Source organism: Camelus dromedarius, chromosome 2 (genome assembly GCF_036321535.1).
Source record: "Camelus dromedarius isolate mCamDro1 chromosome 2, mCamDro1.pat, whole genome shotgun sequence".
NCBI classification, from domain to species: domain Eukaryota; kingdom Metazoa; phylum Chordata; class Mammalia; order Artiodactyla; family Camelidae; genus Camelus; species Camelus dromedarius.
The window spans coordinates 64,015,886-64,037,918 of NC_087437.1; the positions used below are offsets into that span (position 1 = coordinate 64,015,886).

The 22,033-nt window shown below is 36.9% G+C and overlaps 1 protein-coding gene across 2 annotated transcripts in view; it reads right to left on the bottom strand.

Annotated features, from left to right (window-relative positions):
• SEC22A (SEC22 homolog A, vesicle trafficking protein) overlaps positions 1-19,355 on the bottom strand; it is a 57,924-nt gene extending 38,569 nt beyond the window's left edge. The window contains exons 1-3 of one of the 2 annotated variants that reach the window (XM_010981527.3): positions 19,324-19,355; positions 13,056-13,256; positions 840-1,003 (exon numbers count right to left, since the gene is read on the bottom strand). In XM_010981527.3, the coding sequence (XP_010979829.1) occupies positions 840-1,003; positions 13,056-13,237 (346 nt within the window). In that variant the 5' untranslated portion in view covers positions 13,238-13,256; positions 19,324-19,355. Of the gene's footprint in view, positions 1-839; positions 1,004-13,055; positions 13,257-17,632; positions 17,745-19,323 lie in introns of those variants that run through there. The other variant, XM_031454644.2, reaches the window with a different exon arrangement.
• Between the last annotated feature and the right edge of the window lie 2,678 nt (positions 19,356-22,033).

A 22,033-nucleotide genomic window follows, 5' to 3' on the forward strand; every position in this document is an offset into this window, starting at 1 on the left:
AACCCAAAAACAGCTCCCTTTAAATTTAAATCAAAGTCTTAATTTTTATAGGGGTTCTAATCTCATAAACATAAGTCTGTCAGTATTTATCAGTTGTAATTACATTAAAACATACACTATAAATTGCATGTTCATATAAATCTGTTTTCTTATGTATTGCTTATACCACTAGAATATATGTTTTAAAGAATAAACTTAATGAAATCAATAAAAGACACTTCCTAAGTATCTTCCAATTTTATTTTCACTATTTACAACCTGGATTTACTTTTTTTTTTCCTTCTACATCAGGAGTCAAGCAAACTAATGTCCACAGGCCAAATCTAGCCTGCTGATTTTTGTTAATAAAATTTTATCAGAATATAACTATACTCATTCATTTATTCATTGCAAATGGCTGCTTTCAAGCTGTAATAGCAGGAGCTGAGTAGCTGTGACAGAGACTATATGATCCTTAAAGCCTAAAATTGTATTATCCTGTCCTTTCCAACAAATGTTTGCCACCCTTTGTTCTACATTAAGCAGCCTGAAAATATTATCACATAAACGCAAAACTCTGAATCTCTGGCTTATAAGTTTGTCATTGAGAAACTGTCCTCCGGGATTAATTCTTTGCATAAGTAATCACAATCTCCTACACAGCTCAAATACAATTTTTCTAATAGGCACCTAAATGAAGAAGTTGTCATAATTTACAGACCATTTGTCAAACTGTTCTATCAAAATCAAGGCAGCTGAATTTTCTGTTTTCCCTTTGCCCCTCAGTATTAGATGAGAAATTGCTTATGATTGGATGGAGACAGGATAATGAAAAGGAAAAAACAAAATCAGTCCCTTACCAAATTCAATGAAACAGTATGGTCTGACAGCAGTATTTGTCTTCATCACGTTATAAGTAGTAATGAACTCCTTCTGAAGCTCATCCAGGAAAGAGAAGGCCAGAACATTTGGGTAATTTTCAGTGCACAACATCATGTAGCTCACTCCCAGAGAGCTAATAAAACTACAGTGTAAAAAACATTGGATTTAAAATTTCAAATGTAATCAAGGTAATTCGTTGCTTCACAAGACTGGCTCTATTTACCATAAACTGCTGCTACAGAGGCAATAAAGATATTAACATTTATTACATACTTCAGCAAAAAAATTAAAGGAACCAAAATATAATACTATTTTCAGTTATGGCTTAAAAACAGTAGACCAAAAGATGGAATGTACCTAGTGAGGGACACATACTATGGTTCAGTTATTTATCACTTGGAGTAGAAAACAAGGGAAAGAACATACAAATATATAAAAGTTACAGATACCTTAAGATTTCAACTCTTCAACCTAGTAGAATTTAACACTGTTTGAATCAAGGACTTTTTGGTTCTAATGAAAGTTATGGACATTCTGCCCAGAAAAAAGAAAAAACAACACAGAACTTGGCATATAATTTCAAGGTGATTATTGACCTCCTGAAGTCATCCACTGACCCCAGCATCAAATCCTCTCTTCACATAATAATGAACTGCAAATCATTGTGGGTAGGGGGAGAGTTTATGCATTCATAATAACAAATAAAAGGGAAGAACGGAAGACTCTTGTTCATAGCAGAATGCCAACTGGTAAATGGGGAGACAGTGCTAGAATTGGAAAAATCTACACTTTGCAACCAACATAGTAAAAATTGGATCAAGCAAAGATAATCAATGGATGTCAAATCTAGGTGGATATTTTGGTGAGGAGCAGGAAATTTTGCATGGTGTCTTCTCGTGGATTGCTTATTGGCCACAAGGGGAAAATATTTATTATATAGTAGAAACTAGGCAAAACCTTGACCAAGGATACTCTAACATCACTAATGAAGGGCAGATTGGCTTCCTGTGCCTCCAGATGCAATATCTTCAGTAAGACATATCAGCTATGTAGTATTCTGGCTTAGAACGCATAATCTGAATCTAATCATGAAGGAATATCAGAATGATCAAAATTCTATTTTCTTTAAAGTGAAGAGAAGGCTGTATTCTTTAAAAATCTCAATGTTGTTTAAAAAAAAAAAGGCTGTGGAAATGTTTCTGATCATAGGAGGCCAAAGAGACACAAGTGACAGGGAAGGAATAGCTCAGTGGTAGAGAATGTGCTTAGCATGCATCCTGGGTTCAATCCCCAGTATGTACCTCCTCTTTAAATAAATAAATAAATAAATAAATAAATAAATAAACAAACAAACAAACAAACAAACAAACAAACAAACCTAATTACCTCCTCCCCTAAAAAATAAGTAAAATAAGTATATATTAAAAATAAAGACACAACTGCATGTAATACCTAACCTTAGTCTGGATCCTGTGCCAGAGGGGGGGGGAAATGTTTATTATAAAGGACATTCCTGGGTCAATTGACAAAAATGGAAAATAGGCAGATTAGGTAAAAACATGGTATCAATATTACATTTACTAGACCTGATGACTGTACAATAGTTACATAAGAGAATATCCCTAATTTTAGGAAATTACTTTGAAGTAGTAGGAATAAAGGGGCACAGTATTTGTAAGTTTCTTCAAATAACAGATAAAAATAAATCAGATAGATAGGTAGGTAGGTAGATAAAACAATAAAGCAAATGGTGTAAAATGTTAATAAAACATGAGCCTGGGAACAGGTATTATTTGTAATTTTCTTATTTGTATAACTTTTCTGAAAGTTTGAAATTATTTCTAAATAAGACATTAAAAATTAAAATAAAAAGCTTCTACTTTAGCAATAAAATGTTTAAATTAACCACCTTCTATTGAAAAAAAACTTTCTAAAATAAAGTATATACTTTCCTATAATAAGCAGAGCATGGAACACAAACTGACCCTTTTTAATAAGTCATTTAAACATTCTTTTATAGTACTGTCAATCAACAGGTAGATCACAGGTAGCAAACAGCACACAGACTATAACTCCCACTCCTGTGCCAGACACTGCTAATCTATCACAGCAACTTCTACTGCTAAACCCTGATCCATGTTAGAGTCCTTCCTTCCCTTTTTTCTCTAATAATGTAGAAGCAGAATTTATTATTTTTAATTTAACCTTTAGAATAAATATATTCACATGACTCAAATTTTAACAATGAAAAATGAAAGGAAATACTATACTTAAAGTGTCCTACCCTCACCTCTGCTCACAGATACGGAGTTCTCTGTCCCTCAAGCAACTCATGTTATTGTTAACTTCATGTGTATCCTTCCAGTGAGATTTTATACATATGCAAATAAATAAACATATATCTTTCTTTCTTAAAAAAAAAATCAGCCCAGGCAGCCAAATAATGTGGAGTTGGCACCTATTAATCTTCAATTATTAATGATGTGGGATATACTGCTAGTGAAACTGTGCTGATCTTAAGCTTCTGGAATAACCTGGAATTCCTTTTCTGAAGTTCCACTTAATACATAGTCATCTGATGCAACGTTTTTCAAACTGCAAGTTGTAACTCATAAAATTAGTTCAGTGAATTACACACAGCATTTTCTTAAAACTTGAAATAGAATATAACAGAAAATACTGGAATGCATGTTGTTTCATAAAACTTTTGTTTTAGTTTCCTATTTGTATGTAAGTAATGTTCACAAGGTAAAATGTATCTCTTCTTATGGGTCACAATCAAAAGAGGTTTAGCCATAACATATAGTGTTTTTCTACAAAATTGACAACTAAATCAAAAGTCAAAGTATGATTTTCCGAAGTACTTTTCTCTTTCCAAAAAAAACTTCACTGCCATTATCAAAATTCTTTGACATGTCATTAGCATTCAAATATACACCCCAGCAACTTGAATTCTGATAGAACACAACTGGTGATTGGCTTCGACACACTTGGAACTTCCAAGTGGCTATCTAGGAGTTATTTCACATCCTCCAATAACATGACTGAAGCTTTTAGACTCCATTTGTTGTATTATGGCAGGGGGTTCACTGCATTTCCATGTTAATAACAGAGTGAACCACAGATATTTACAGGACAGTTTATCCCAAATGGTTTCTCTTGCTTGCATTCAATTTAAGTGGAGAATTATTTGTGAAAAGAAATAGAAACATTAAGAAAATCTTACGTTTTTAAGATTGTATATTAACATTTTCAGAGTCTTTATTCCAAAGCCTTTGTTTTACTATAATTGCATGATGCTCTATGAAAATACTCTAAAGTGTTCTATAATATTATGACTTTTCATAGTGAACTTACCCCTTACAAAACTGTCTTTATTTGAAATGCAAAGCCAGTTTTCCAAAAGTATATACAGTTCAGTGGATTTACACCTTTGTTATCAAAAATTCTGCTTTTTTCATATCACTGGGACAAACTGAGACTCCTACCATTGCACTGAGGACTACTCATATCAAATAGTCTAAGGTCACTAGAGGCATGACGGTTTGTGCAGGCTTTAGCCTGTCCATCAGGTTCATTTAGTTCACTTTTTATAGACAATCTGGAGGTTGTCCTTCTGCTTTGAAGAGGAGGAAGAAGAGAAGCAGTAGTAACAGTAGCAGGTACAATTTACAGACCACTTAGTATGAACCAGGTCCTTTGCTAAGTGCTTTACATATTTTATCTAATTTCATTCTTACAATAAAGGGGCATTACCATCTCCATTTCACATATGAAGGAACAGAGGCTCCGAGAGGCTTAGTAATTTACCCAAGGCCACACAACATTACAAAACAGAGCTGGTAAGAGCTTAGTTCTAACTCCAAAGCCAACATTCTTTCCACAACAAAACTTCCTATGGTATAAACCAATTATGTTCTAATTCACCAACATTTTTTCACTTTTTCCAAGCCACAAATCAATCTCTATTTCTCCCTGTAATCAAGAGCAATAAAACTTGAGGATTTTGGAACTCGTATCAAAAAAGTATTTGGGAAGCTCTACCAATTTCTCCACTTTACCTTGTAAAACTCCACTCCCCCTCTGCATTCCAGCCACACTAGTCTTGTTTCAGATCCTCAAGCATACCAGTTCCCTCTCTACCTCCCATCCTCTAACTCTCAATCTGAGAAGTTTCACAAATTCTGTCTTCCCCATTTGCAATATCCCCAACCCTACCTCTACCATGCTCCAATTCTGACCTGGCTATTCCTACTCATCCTTCAGTTCTTAGACTTAAAAAGTCCCTCCAGGACACTAATAAATGAAAATCAAGACGCAAGTTGCAAAAATTAAAATAAATCCAACATACATGGCAAAAAAAAAAAAAAGCCCTTTACAGAGCAAATCATCTAAATTGATCCCACCTCCATGCTTATATCGTAGCACCTGTTATTTTTCTTCATTTAACTAACCCAGTTTGTAATTATATATTTGTATGTTTGCTGTAATGCCCCTCTAATATGTATACTCTGTGAAAGCAGGGATGATTTCTGTATGGTTCACAACTGTATTCTTAGCATCTAGAATATTGTGTGTCTAGTACACAGTAAGTGCTCAATAAAGTAGCAAATAAATGAGTGCAAAGATGGCATGATTCATTTACTCATTTATACCTAATTTGCTTAGTATATTGTGCACAGACAATTATACAGCTCAGCAGTATCTACATAAAGCAGCAACTCAATAAACACTTGACTAATGACAGAAGAAAACAGGCCTTCATCTGCTCTTCCAGGTCAGTGTTCCCAGAAGGCTTCAGAGTTCAGATCAGTTGAGACTTCAACATCTCCGTACTTTAAAGAGAGGGACCATGTAGAACTACTCACCTCTGTAGTGAGTACCTCCAGATAGCTATAACGGTCTAACAAGTATGTCTGCTTTCTTTTTATCACAGTCATTACTAATCTTCACAACAACAACAAAGTCCTCTTTTCTCCAACTTGAGCACAAATCTTAAATTGCAGTTGTTTTCTTCCTACTTTGCTCTAACTTTATTTTTCTTTCTTATTTCCTTCCACTTCTGGGCTTTAGGGCCAATGGGCTTTGATCTCTATAGCTACCTCCTTTCTTCTGGCCAAGGAATTTATCAAACCTCACTGCATCTTTGGTTTTTCTCCAGCACACACACTAGTAACTTCTTTACAGTCTTTCAGGATCAAATGTGTCTTGAGTAGATAACGCTGGTGGAAGTTCAAACTCCAGATAAAGAGGACTTAGCTATTTCAATCATTTTGTTTAAAAGTTAATTTTACCATGCATCCAAGCAGGCCATAACTCAGGTGATTCCTAAAGTTCAACAAAATGAGTAAGCGGTTTTAGACAGTAAATTTTTTCTGGTATCTAATTTTATTTATGAAATGCCAAAGAAATTTTAGACACCACCAATTAAACATTGACATTTTAGGACAATTCTAGCTTGCTGCACCAAACTAAATAATTAGTGAAAACACTGGTCTTCCCCACAGCAAGTAACAGAGCACCCAGCATATGTCTAGCATTCTACTCTATAGACTCTGATGTCAAGACCAAGTCCCTGGGCTCCAGGCACCTGCAATTAGGTGTCGGGAATGTACTTAAAACAATGATATACAAAACAAGATTAAAGAAACTAAACTGTATTTTGTAACATGGAAGATATAGCATGTAGCATGCTAAAGTATATAGCAAACTATAAATTGAAACAGTAATAATATTTGTATTACACATAATTTTCATTCTCCAACTGTACCACTGCACATAGAAAATCTGCTTATCCCTTGTAGCCATGTTTGCCACCTTCCTGGGTGAAGACAAGTTCTTTAGTAGGACATGCCATCGCTAATCTATTCTTAAAGATGCTAAATATAAGAAAAAGGTTATTTTTTTTTTAATTTTGCCTTTTGCAGCCCTTCATTCACTTTTTTTTTCACTTCAAAAACCAGGATTTTATAACTAGCATAAACATTCCCATTGCATCAAAAACAATAATATACCTAGAAATAAACTTAACCAAGGAGGTTTCCTATACTCTGAAAACTGTGAAACACTGATGAAGGAAACTGAAGATGATACAAAGAAATGGAAAGATATCTTGTGCTCTTGGATTGGAAGAATCAACATTATCAAAGTGGCCATACCACACAAAGCAATCTACAGATCCAACGCAACTCTTGTCAAAATACTCGTGACATTTTAGAAAAATGTTATTTTTTAAACAGAACTTTCCACAATAAATTCCATTCTATAAAATAAAGCACTTAAACTTTTAAATATTAAAAAATGGTTTGACTTTATGAAAGTGAATATGCCCTATGAATTTATTATCACCAAATACATCTGATAAGAAACAAAGTGAAAACAAGACTTCACCATCAGTGGGACAGAAAGAGCTCACAAACACTGAGTGTCCTCCATGTGCAGCGTTCTACAAGAACATATTTTCTCACTTACTCCTCTCTTAGGTAGCCAACCTTCAATTACCCTCCAACGGTGAAGAGCTAAATCATAAATACATTATCCCATGGATGAAAGACCCATTTTAGTCACTAATTTAAACCTCATCAAATAAGAAAATATGTAATATGCCAGATGATAGCAACTTAACAACAGTCAGCTAAAGGAGAAACAGATGATTTGAAGTGGCCAAAGGTGATTATACCATCAGAGCCTTGGATGCAAAATTTGCCTTTGACATCCTGCATTTTCTTTTTCTGCAGAGTTAATCTATCTCCTAACTCACCCTTTCCCACTAACCCTAACACCTTCACACCCCAGAGAATGAAGATCCTGACTTATTCTAGGTAACCAATCATAGATAGCCCCTAATTTTACTGTTGTATTCCACAAGTTTATTGTACCTAAAACTCATTTTCCTACAAGAAACTGTAATTTTAGAGCAATTAGGTTCCAGTTTATAAGAGCCTATTTAACATACATGGTGCTGAAAAGCTGTGGCTTTTACCATAATAAGCAGTGGAAAAGGAATACAATACTAGTAATGAGACAAAACACAGGTTATCTTCCTCCCCCAAGTGGTTTGGTATCTATAGGTGGGTTGCATTCCCCCGCTATACCCCCTCCCTCCTAAACACCTTGTCTAGTGAGGCCATGCTCTCATCAATTCCAGACTTCACACATACCCTGCTGCTCATCATTTCTCAACCAAAAGGGGAAGAGTAGTTTTACTAAATTCTCTTCCCTGGTTAATTTCTCCTTGCCCTATCAAGAAAGAGGTTAAGGGTAAAGGGAGGCCACTTCTTCTTTTACCAGAGAATAATGTGAATGCTGAAGACAAATGATTGCATGTCAAGATATACCATTTATTAGCTTTGGGACTTTGAATAAGTTTCTTAAATTTAACTTAAATTTAATGATAAGTAAAGCACCTGGCAATTGCTGGTATTTTTAATAACTGGGTCATTGCTGAAGTTGCTATTCTTGTAATCAGAAAATATTAGTGAAACAAACAAACAAACAAAACCACCAAAGAGTGAAAGGAAATCCAGAAACAAAAACCAAAAGGCAGGTTAAGTCCAAAACAGCAGTCCCAGCTGGAGGTAGCAGTTTGGGGACAAATATGAAGAAAGTGACTTCTAGGGTAAGAAGAGAACCTATGAAGCCCACAGCCACTATCAGACTTCAAATGAATTTGCTGTGAAAGAACTAAGGAATTTTATTTCTTGCGCTAAAACTCAACAGAGTATGACTGACCTCCCAAAGGGTTTGTATTTTCATAAGATAAGTGTCTCAATGTTTAAAGGGATCTCAAAATGTACAACTATGATTTTTAAACACCTAAAACCAACCTCAAAGTTTTAAGATCTCATAAGACACAACTTAATTTTCATATGGTTCATAATTATTGCTATGACCATTGTTGTTTCTTAAGTAGTAAGTTTATATATTATTTATTACAATTTAAGGAGTATCCTTCAACTAATAAAAGAGATGAATTCCTTAAAATTTTATGCAAATAACTGTTGTATCACTATGTAATATGAAGAGAAATCGCAAAACTGGATTATGCAGCCCCCACCCCCAATCAATGAGCCAAGGTGAAGAATTTTGAAGAAAATGAAGACTTAACTCCATGGCACTTTGAACACTGCCATATCCCACAAACAACCACCCCTCCCTCATGTAGCAGCTACTGTATGTGCAAGGCTCTGTGCCAGCACAAGCCAGTCTCTACAGAACACGCTCCATTAGCTGAACTAAAGTATGCAGCTACTATAGTCTGATGAAATTCATCAGTTTCCCATATACAGGGTGAGAAAATTAAAGGGAAGTTCTCAATTTTAAATGTTACTTACCTATTTTTTTTTCCCTCAAAACTCTGGTCTTTCTCTACCTACTGAAGTAGAATCTAACGTGATGTATAATCTGATTTAACACATAATTATACACTTAGTTTTGCTTCTTAGTGGTATTCTGCAAAGAGCATTTTGATTTCTGTACAAATTTGAAGACCACAATACTAAGAGATGAGGAATCAAAAATAATACAGAGGAGGGCAGATCAATTCTCTCAATTAGTTACAACCTATTTGTAGAGAGTGGATATAGAAATTTTTAAAAATGTAAAGAAAAAAATGATGAAAAAGTCCATCAAGTTCTACAGATTGTCTGTGAAGGGAGGGAAACCACTAGAGAAGTTAAACAGCAGTAATGAGGCAGAAGGTAATTCAAAAGAAGTAAGCGGAAACTGGGCTTTGAAAGAAAAAGCATTTAGAAACATGGCTAGGAAACCAAACTAGTGCTGGTTTCACGCTGTGCTAGATGACTACTGCAGATCTTTGAGTTTTATCTGGCAAACTCATGGTGGTTAGAAAAAGGTGTCATATGAGAATTTTAAATAAGTCAGGTACACACGTAAATTCCCAATTTTATATATTTCAGGCTAAATTTATTGTTACATAGCATAAAAACTTCAATAAACTAGAAACCAACTAACAAGGTTTCTAATCAATGATAGAAAATATATGAAGTCCAGGTTCTTGTCAGGAACTAGAAATAAAAATTCTGTTGTTCAATCCTTCTTTAAAACTTGGCTACAAAAATAATATATGAAAGGCTTTTCTGTGTGTGTTTCTAAGGGCCATGTAATCTATTTATTCCTTTAGACATTTCTAAATTGTATTCTTAGATCAGGCTGATTAGACCTCTGCTGATTCATTCCACTCCTAAACACTCCCATAAAACTGCCTTCTGCATTATGTCATTTGTTTACGCTAAGGAATATTATAAGAAAAATCATAAAAAGCTCATTATTGTGGCTGCTGGAAGAATGCTGTCCAAATGCTGTCTCTCTTTATGTACATCAGGTATCAGTAACATGATAAGCAATGTTTTTATCCAATGGATATTGTGAATCCTATAAATGGTCCACACAGCATATTTTTTTATCCCTCTTTGCTTTGGCCTCCAAGGAAGTTCAGGACAATATCCATAGCCCTTTCCTAAAAAATGAACAAACTACATGGTTTGTCTCTCCAGAAGGAAATGTTACTTTGGTTTATTTCCTTCATACAATTCTCTTACCTGTTTTCGTGAATTCTTTTTTTTTTTTTTTTTTTTGTAAATTGCCTGACATCCTTTGTGGAATAACATGGGGTGCAAATAAATAATACAAAATCTAGAATTAACAATTAAACAGCATTGGAGGACTGTTAAAATTTTACTACATTCTACTCTAGCTTTAAGACAATAAGGCAGAGGAACAAAAACATTTGCCAAAGAGTTGTGTTTTTTTAAGTCCAGGATACCTGCCAGAATTAATATACATTCAAGCCAATCTTCTGTAATGTTGACATCTGTCTACAATACTATACAAAAACTGAAACTCAGAATAATCACCCAGGGCATTAAAAGAGCCTGATTATTAAATATTAGAACGCTTCAGGCTTTTTCTTCAAAAAACAGAAGTAGGCCGAGATTTTAGATATATTTTAAACCACCATCACCACCACCACATTTTCTAATTAAAACTCTCAGAAAGCCCAATTAAAGATAACAGCTCATTATCCCAGGTGATCCAAGTAAATATAGACCTTCTCCAAGGTACTATTCTGTGCCTCTCAGAAACTCTGTGGGCATTTCTACCCTCACAGTTCCAATTTCCATGTGAATGAGTCTCTACTACCACCTTAACTGGTCCTCCTTGTCATAAGCTCAATTAAGATGTTCAAGATGGAGCTTCACTGTCTTCCTCTTCTTCCTCACCCCACAAGCAACCCTTTCCAAAGTTCCTGTTTTGTCCAATTCCAATTCTAAGTTATCTTTGTCCCTTCCTTCTCTTCATCTCTGGCATTCCATATTACCAGGCTTAAATGATTCTTTTCAAGTGTCTTTCTGGTTGGCATTTTCTTTTTCACTTGCACTTGTATGTTACTAGCTCAAGCCCTAATTATAAGCTGATTTCTCTCCTCTTCTCAGACTTTCCATTTCACCCTGTATTTCACTGTCTCAGCATTGTTTTTTAACCAAGTCATTTTCCTCAAACCTGCAGTAACAGCTTCCTATAACCTATCATATCATCGAAATGACAACACTCAAACTGAACTTTCAGGGAAATCCAGGATCTGGCCCCACACTAATTATCTCACATTTACCATAACTATTTCTGAATCACCATTCACTATGCCAGGCCAAGCAGGTTAATGCACCTACAATGCTACATTCTTTACTTATCTTGCCTTCTCCCTACAGCTGGAATGCCCTCCTCTCTGCCTTAGCCAAATTTTACTAATTCTTCAGGACATGGCTCATGTCTCATCTCAGTAACAAAGCCCTCTCCTTATTATATTCCATATGGACCTTGTTCTTATCTGATTTCCCATTGTATGCACAATCAGTATCAAACTGCTCAGGAGTTAATTGCTCTCCATTGTTTCATGTGTATGCTCCCTGAGGTGGTCTTAACTATTCCCATGGTTTTGATTATCAATTGTAAGCTGACCCCCAAATCTACATGTTCATACTTGTCTCTCTTCACTAAACTTCAGACTTACACATCCAACTGTCTACCTGACAGTGCCCCTTGGATGTCTAGTAGGCATCTCGGACCTAAGTCCAAACAGAACTCTTGATTTTTACCACTGAAATTCACATCCTCTAGCCTTGCACATTCCAGCTCCATTATCCAAGTAATTATGGACATTCTTAAGGTCAAAAAATCTAGAGATAACTCTTGATTATTCTCTTTCCCTCACATCCCACTTCAATCCATTAGGAAGATTTGTTAGTGCTACTCCTAAAATATAGCCCAAATACACCTTCTCATCATTATCACCTTTATTCAAGTTATAAGAATCACCTCTACCTCAACTTCTCTAAAAGTCTCCTAAATGATCTCTCTTGCTTCCACTCTTTCTCCCTTAAGAGTCCATTCTTCATAGAGCAGCAAGGATGATCTACTCAAAGCCAAAATCAGATTATATAACTCTCCAGCTTAAAACTATCCAGTGGCTTCCTATTACATTACACTCAATCCAAATTCCTAATCACAGCCTAGAAGGCCCTACGAAACCTGTCCCATTTCTACCTTTCTAACCTCACCTTCCACCACTCTCTTAATTGTCCTTACTGCTTGGTTTTCTTTCCATGCCTTGATCTGTACTGAAGGCCTTCTGCACTGTTACCTCTGCCTTGCTCTTCATCTAAAGCATTCATAAGACCGACTTCTTTCACATCTTTTACATCTCTGTTCAAATGTTACTCTCTCAGAGAGGCCCTTGACCACCATAAAGTCACTCTCTCATCACCCAGTTTCACTTTCTTTATATGCAATATGTAGTGATGTGCACTACCCCCTTCTCACTGGATGCCAACTTCTTAAGTTCTTTGAGGGCAAGTCTCATATATGATTTTTCATATTTCCCATTACAGTTTTCCTGGGCATGTAAGAATACCAATAAATATCCAAAGTTCAACTTATAAGATAGAACACCTGTGATCTGCAGAACTATAAGATTCTCTAAAGTCAGACATAAACAGAGAAACTGCAAAAAGTGTGATGACATGATGAAAACTATATAGTGTAAGTTCACAACCACATGACTCTTGACTTGAACAAATTCTCCTAATCAAACACTAATTTCTATTTTGACCACTTAAATTTCATTAAAATAACAATCACTAAGCAAATGATTCTAATGGAGCAAAGTAAAGTCTTACTTAATGTTATAATGTCCAGTTTTCAGTGTACATCTATCAGGAAGCTGAGCAAGTTTCCTGGAGAGCATTTTAAAATACTTTCTGCACTCCTGCATGCCTGTGCCTTGTTCATAGTCAGTAGAAGCAGAAAGTGGCAGTCCATCTCTGACACGAATGACTGAGGCAGATAAAATCATAGACATTTCAACCGACAGAGAGGACCTAAAACAAAATGAACAATTTGGGTTAGGTAAGAAATTAAAGACACAGCTGTAAACATAGTGCAAAAACGTGCAATTCACTAATAAAGACATACTAATTGAAGTAATGACATACCATGCTTTCTGCAACAAATTAGCTATTAAAAAAAATATTTGCTTTCTGGCATTTCCATAAGTATATGTGGAAGTAAATACTGGAATAAACACGACTCTCAAAACAATTTAGTGATATTCAACAAGAATTTAAAAATATTTATGCCCTATGACCACAATAAATTTAAATATATAACCCTATCTTAAAGGAAAATAATCAGCTTTAGACAAAATTTTAAACATAAAGAGATTTTCTCCTAGAAATAATTGAAAACAACAAACATGCAACAATAGGAGAATGGTTAAATAAGCTATGGTACACCCCTATGATGGAATATAATGCAACTAAAAGTTATGTCTGTGAAAATCAGTTTAATAGTGTGGTAAAATGCTTATATGTTAGGTAGAGAAAAAGCAGGATCAAAACTGCATATGTTATTTTCCATAAAGACACAGAGAAAGCAGAAAGGAGTGATAAATAGAGAAAGAGATACTGGAAGAAAACATGACAAAATTACTATTCTTATCTCCAGGAAATAGTATAATGGGTGATATTTATCATTTTATAATTTCCTAAATCTCCATAATATTCCACAATGGGCACATATTACTTTTATAATCAGAAAAAACTATTTTTATTTAAAATAAATCTTAAAGCTAAAGGAATACTAGTTTTGATATGCTTCTCAATTTTTTCACCAGAAAGTAAATCATAATGACCTCTTTTACTATATTCTAATCATGTTTTACAAAAGATAAATAAAAGGACTGGATAGGCCTAAGTCTGAAAGAAATCAGGTAGACAGTCAAATTTTCATTTAAAACACACACACACACACAGTGGTTCTCAAATTTCAGCCTGTATAAAAACTACTGGAATTTTTATTAAGAAATGCAGATTTCTGGGCCCATCCTCCAAAAATTCTGATTCACTGACTATGGAGTAGGGCTTGAGAATTTTCCATTTTTAGCAAATTTTCCAGGTAATTACCATGCTTACTTGTCTAATGATAATACTTTGAAAAACACTGAATTAAAACATGTTCACAGTCTGAAATTCAGTGATAACTCTTTCCTGCCAGGCCACTGGAGCACAATGCCACTAAATGCTTCCCCTTCACTAGCACTAGGCACAACTAGTAAAAACTGAAAAATCTGGTAACAATTTCATAGGGTTTTTTTCATGATATTGTATCTCAGAGACTAAATTAATCCTTACCTTCCCAGCTCAGCTAGGTCAGTATTTTCTCACTCCAAAAACAAAAAACTGAGATAGTAATATATCAAAAAATGACATAGAAAATCAACTATACCGGGTTTGGAAACCAGCGGTCTATAGCTTTTGTTGCTATGTCAAGTTGAAATCTGAATGCCCATTCATGATGGTAACTGACTATAAAGATTAATCCAAATAATAAAGCTATGCATTCAATTTACTTCCCTTTTCTCTCTTCATGAGGAAATTAGAGGAAAAGCTGGTATTAATATGTCATCACCCTTTAATATTTTTCTCCCCCATTTATTTAAAAGGAAAAAAAACCCAGCAGAAATTAAATTAGCTTTTACCATAAAGGAAACCTTTAACAAAAGTTCCAACATGACATATGCAAATCATTTTTTTTTCCTATTCAACCAGTTTCTTTTTTCTTCTAAAAGCAGTAGCAAGAGAAAGCTGGGATCCCTCAAGGGATAATGTCTATACTATAAACCTCTTTTAAAAATTGTTACCATGTTTTATTTATTAAACCACAACTGTAACATTTAACCTTAGTGTAAGAAATTAGGAAAATGTCTTACTTCATAACCTTACACAATTATTATTTAAATATAAAGTTTTGTCTTTCCAGAAGCATACTGCAACACAATGACCACTCAGGGAATTAACATGAGGGCAAGGATTCCGACTTGAAGTTTCCAAATATCCATTTTCTTAGTAATATTTAAAAGTAGACTGCATTCTTTTATGCCTGATCTTTCTAGGATCCCAAAAGATATATTATGAAAAATCTTTATTACAGAGTGCCAACTTTCATGTAATCTTTAAAGTTACTGTTTTCCTTTTTATGACTCAAAAGACAGGATATGAGTCATACTTCCTAAAACATATACTGAGAAGAATACCAACCTGTAAGTTCCAATTGTTCAACAAACATTTATTGAGTACATAATGTATGTCAGGGGCTATGTCACACATTAGGAATAGATAGGTCCTACCACTAAGGAGCATCAGTCCAAAATTAAGGAAATTCAGATGAAAACAGCAAACACAAGATACGCTGCCCACCACTTTACTAATTGGAAAACTATGGTTAGACAAACTTGCCTTTCAGATATTCCTAATACACACTTTAAGGCTTGTAACCAAAAACACAATACTGCAGAGATACTTCCTATCTAAATTCTTGAAATGGTGTCAGAGAACTGCTTCCATTTATCAGTAAATAAGATTTCTTTAAGAAGAAAAAGTTAAATCTCTTCCTTCTAGAGTAATCTGACCTAGCATCCAAACCAGTGAACTAAGAAAAGAAATTGGGATGACTGTCAAGTGAACAATGCCAGGCTTAACTAATTTGTAGGCAGATTTCAATCACCTTAGGATAAGCAATCTCTTCTTTATCAACTCAATAAATATACCCCGTTTTTTTTTTTTAACCTCGATTCTTAATACAGTTCCTTAAAAAACAGATACACGCTCCAATCTTATCTGGGCTATGGCAGGAGAAAAAGGTATCTGCTCACGTCAAGGCCAAGCTAGGGTTAGGAAAACCCTTAGAGTTTAGGCAAGGTCATGGTTGGAAAAACCAAGGAAGAGCCAGTGGGAACTGAGGAAAGGAAGAAGTCAAAATACTTCCATGGGAAGATTCAAGAGCAGTAATAGTTCTACCAGAGCCATAGATACACTTTTAGGTCACTGGTCCACTTTCCTTTACTTTTAATGCAGAAAATGTAACGTGCCTTTACGCAGCAGGAGAAGACTTAGAGGGAATCTGACTCCTGGCCTGTATATCTTTCCCCAATAGTAACTGCTAGAGGAAAAAGCCCAAGTTAGAACCTTGGTGGGTCTGAGTAAACATTTATGGAAGTCTGAGGAAAATAAACTCCCACAATGCCAAACTCCAATAGCAGTGGTTAGCAACCCTTTAGACCCAAGATAACAAGGTGCTCACCTCTCTGCTTCACAACCTTTTGGGGTAATGACTGTGGGCCCAAGGTACCAGGGAGGTAATCTCTCAAAAAAATAACAAAACCCAACATATGAGTACATTTTATATCTATTTTCCAGCAAGATGTTTTCATAAATGCCTCTTTTAAGATAAAAACATTTCATAATGGGTTAATCACTCATATTTTATTTTAGTTCATTATTTTCCAAACTTCACTCAAGTACCATTTTCAGAAGTCTTATCATATCTGCATCCCACCTGTACTATTATTGACCAAATACAAGTCTTTCAATTGATTTATTTTTTGCCCTATCCTTAAGAATAGTATCTGTGAAATCAGTTTTAAGGTGTTAGGTTCTTGTCCTAACTTAAATTAAAATACACAGAATATTTCTTTTGTTTCACTAAAATGTGTGTGTGAAAATTTTGGGAGAATTTTTTTAATGTTCATTGTTTATCATTCAAATTATCTTACCTATTTGATGTTACCAAAGTTTGGGAAACACTATCTTGGTACATATTATTTTATTAAAAGTACCTGTGGGAACTGGGGGATTATTTGGGAAGAAAGCTATACTAACTGTGATACACAGGGTGGGGGCAAGATTGAGTGCAAAGGGAAGGACTTTATACAGCCATAGGTTAGCAGGAAGGCACCAGGGAGATAGAGCTTGAAGAGAAGAGGAAAGGGTAGCAAGAACAAACAGAGTTTATTTTGTAGCTTTGCCTGAGCCCTCCACCTTACTAGCAGCCTTTGGTATCGCTATTACAGGTGCCTGTACTGCACAATATGTATAAGCCCTCAGGCTCCAGAGGAGATTATACCCACATCTTGGAACAAGGCCTCCAACACATGCACAAATGCCTCAATCATTTGTGTAACACCCCACAGTTCACAAAGAGTGAGGCAGATATAATCTCCATTTTACAGATGAGGAAACTGAGGAGCCCTTTATCAACATCACATTGCTAATACAGAGCGGAACTGGTGCTTAAACCTAAGTCTCTTGTATCCCTACATCACTGTACTACCTCCTACAACCAACAAGGAGCAAGAACCCAATGATACAGAAACTGGCTACTCATTTTGAAACAATAGTAATTTTAAAAACCAGCTTACATTTTCTTTAAGAAGCAGTATAGGACTGTAGTTCACAGGATGAACTCTGGAACCAGACTTCCTTGGTTTCAAAAACTGGCTCCACCATGTAGTAACTGTGTAAACTTGGGCAAGCTTTGCCTTTTTATATTCAATATCCTCATCTGTCAATTGTGGCTACCAACAGTATCTATCCCATAGGGTTTAAAAAAAAAAAGATACTAATGGTACCTACCTCATCGGGACATGTAAGGAAACTGAAACATCACCTTGCAGACCAAAAGTACAATATTAAGTGTTTGATATTAGTATTTATTGACTGCCCTCTATTTACCAGACACCTTTTCACACTACCTCATTTAAGCCTTGCAATAACCTGTGAGGTAGATATTATCAGCTCCACTTTACCTCTGAGGAAATTCAAGCTCAGAAAAGTAACTTATTCAATCCCTAAACTAGCAAGTGACAGACAAACTTGGGCCTAACTCTACCTGTCCTGTGAGACACTGCCTCTCAACATATTTGAGCTTCTTACTCAACTACAAGGATAAGAAGGTCACAGGCACCCCTTTGATAAGACTTGGGCTCTGTTCATACACCAGTATAAAATACATTTAGATTTTTAAGAATCAGTCATACACCAAGAAAAGGCACTAAATTGAAATCATGGTTCTCAACATAGGAAATGACAAAATGTCCCTTAACTTAGGGCAGGGCATAGTCACAGACATCAGGTTCAAACACTGAGCTACACCGCCTTCCTACACTAGAAATTGTAGGTACTTTTGGAGGCATTGCCTGAATTCTTATTATCTTACTTAGCTCCTGAGCAAATGCCAGTTAAGCCGAAATGTGACTCAGAGTTTAAAGAGTGGCTGTTTCACCTGTTAACTGGGATCCCAACATCTCCCACCTGGTGGCTGACACTAATTTAGCCCTGGGCTTTGCCTTGGCTGAAGAGGCACAGGAGGAACTGGTTCTCAAGCTCTGCCACTGCCCCAGGTGGATAATCTAGGAAACTAAGGAAGAGAAAAAGCCAACGCTGTTTTCAATGGCAGAGAAATTAAAGCCGGCGGTGGTTCGGCCTCCTATTTCGGAACTCTCTTCCATCTGTGGCGTCAATTGCTCAGGTGTCCCTAATGAAACACCGTTCCCAAAGTGCCATTAACATTAACAGGGCCGTAAGAGTTCTTCGTGAGCCAACGCGGGCAAATCTTTGGGCTCAATACTCATTCGATCCCACAAAAGGCAAAGTAAGACACTCTGCCTAAAAGAAGAAATGTCACGTCAAGTTCTCTGGGCCACCTAAGCAGCCCAGTTAGGTCACCGTGTTTCTGACACCTGGGCGCCAAGGAATGCCCCCCACCGCTGGCAGCCCAGAGCTACTGTCCCACCCCCTCGGTCCCCTGCCCAGGCTGCCCCATAACTGGGCAAGTCAGCTGAAGGGCAACTGCCATTTGCGCGGCCCCACAGACCCCTCAAGTCGAAGGGGACGAAGTCCCACAATCCTGCCCCTCCAAAGCTCCGCGGTTCCGACGACTCCCGGCTCCCGCCCCCAAGCCACGAGCTTTGTTCCCGCCCGGAGTAGGTCTGTAGTCTCGAGAGAGAGGGCGGAGGCTGTGGAAGAAGACGAAGAGAGAGGGAACGGCCAGCCAGGCGTCCGGGCGACCGTGAGAAGGGAAGAACGAGGACTAGGAGGGGCCGGGCCGTACCTGTAGAGCTGGGACCCGCCGCTCCGAGTGACGCGGCCCGCAATGCATTGTGGGGTCGGGGAGTGGCCTTTCCTCGGGGCAGCCCCGCGTGCAACGTGGCTGGCGCCCGGCGGGATGAAGCCCCGCCCCCGTTCCCTCGGCTCGCCAGGCCAATCAGGTAGTGGGGGAAGGACACACTGCCCCGCCCCCTCCAGGGAAGATCAGCTACTTTTCACGCTTCTACCCCAAGAGAGTGCAAAATTCTCTGGTGACAGATAATGCTGCCCCTCACAAGTAAGGCTGATCTCTCTCGCCTGCCGTCTGTATCTGGAGGTAGTTTGTTTCTCACGCGGCCCTACAGCAAACACCGAAGGAGCAGGGGGGGATAAATCCCCTCTAAGTGAACAAGCAGAGGACCTGCCCCATCTACCATCACACACGGGGAGGCACCTAATCTTGGCAAAGAAGTGCCAGATGCTGTTCCTGCGGCCCCTTCCAGCTTTTGTATCCGTCATGCATTATTAAACAAGCACTTACTGACTGCATACCATGTGCCAAGCACGGTATTAGAGGCACTGGGTTAAAGGAGTGAATCTAAACAACACTCCATGGAATCTAAAGTATGGTAGGAGCAAGGGATGTTAAAGCATAAATCATTACAAGATTATAAATTGTGATTAGTTCTATGAAGGAAAATTAGTGGGTGCGATGATAGATTAATCAGGACTATCAGGGAAGAGAGCTCTTTGAAGGAGTGCCTTTTAAGTTCCAGGCATATGTAAGAGCCTTAAAGAATGTTGCAGGGCAAAGGAACATTATGTCTGAGGTTGTCAGGGCATGAAAGAACTTAATCTGTTCTAGGAAGTGAAAGGAAGTCAGTGTGGTTGAGGTGTAGGGGGCAAGCTTGAGCTGAGATGAGGCAGAGGCCAGACTATGCAGGCTCTTCCTGGCCACATTATAGATTTTATACTGTATTTTGGAAAGTATCCTAAGGTCAATGGGCAGCTAATAGAGTGTTAAGTAGGATCTGATTTACATATTTAAAAGCTCACTTAGGCTGTTTGTAGAGAATAGTTTGCAAGAGGGCAGGAGGGGTTGCTGGGAGTCCAGTTTGGAGACAGTTACATTAGTCAAGGCCAGAGATGATAGTGGCTTAAACTAGGGTAATGGCAGTAGAGTAGAGTAGAGACAAAGAGTTGGATAATTTTGAGACACATAAATCAGAGGTGGAATCCAAGGGACTTAATAATGAATTGGCTTGATGAGAAGGGTATGGAAAAGAGGAGCATTAAGGATGACTCTGCAAGTAACTAGGTGAATTAAGAAGCCATTTACTGATTCAGAAACATGGAAGGAGGAACAAATGGTTTAGGATATGTTAAATTTGAGATGCTTATAAATGGAGATGACAAACAGATTTGGATATGTAACTGGAGTTCAGAAGAAATGTCTAGACTAATTGTATAAATTTGGTGTTTGTTGGAGTGGGTTTAACTCAGCAATTCCACTCTTAGGTATATATGCAACAGAAATGTATTCCAATGGTTTCCAAAACACATATATATAAATTCTATAGGATAAATAAATTTTAGAATATTCACATAATGGAGTAGTATACAGGAAAGAGGATGAACAATCATCAACTGCGTGCAGAGCATGGATGAATCTTGCAATCATAAAACTGACTGATATAAGCCAGACACAAAAATTATATACTACTCAATTCCACTTATAGAATATTCAAAACAGACAAAAATACTATATGAGTAGAAGTCAGGATATTGGTTACCCTTAGGTGGTATTAGTGTTTGGAAAGGGCCACTAGGGGGCTTCTGGAGTTCTAATAATGTTCTTGATCTGGATCTTGATTACACCAGTGTATTTAATTCATGAAAATCCGTCAAGTTGTACACTTAAGATATATGCAAGTTTTCAGTATGTATTTCATTATTCAATAGAAAGTTTACATTTTAAAAATGTCATGGGTGATCCAACCATGAATAAGAAACTGGTACCAGACTAACTTTCCTACCACAAACAATAGAAAATTGGACCAAAGCTGTGAAATTAGTGTCTTCAGACATTGGACAACAAGCACAGTAAGACTGAGATCCTGGAAAGAAGGAAAACAAGTAAGATAAGCCCAAAGATTTCCCCAGATTCCTTTCTGGAGGTATTTGCCTAAGCGCAGGATAGAAGAAAATTAAGCAGAATACATTCCCCTTCTAGCTAAGGAGAGAGAAATTGGAATTAGGAGATCGAGACAAAGTTCAGAGAAAGAGCTCCGGAAACATGCGTGAGTCTCCTTGACTCTTTGGTGTAGGTTTAAGGATAGACTCCAGGAGGCTGGTTAAATAACAGCTACAGGGGGAACCGTAAGCTGAACAACTACTAGGGCTAGGATAGAGTTTGGAAACATTAAAGTTTTGATCAGTTGGAATGGAAAAACCTTATTAAACATGCGGGGCATTTGGTAAAAAGACCTCAGAAAGGCCACACTTAGAGATTAGGCTAACCCAGCCTAAGAGTAAAGTCTATTCTAGCCTCACTTAAACAAAGCTGAAAAAGCTTATCTGCAAGTAAATTAACTGCTTGCTTGAATGAAACTTAACAATCTTTAAAGAGAGACAACAAAATCTAGGCACTACATCATGTAACACCTACAGTGTCCAATACCCAATAAAACTTATTATGTATGTGAAGAAGCAGAAAAATGTGAATAATAAACAGG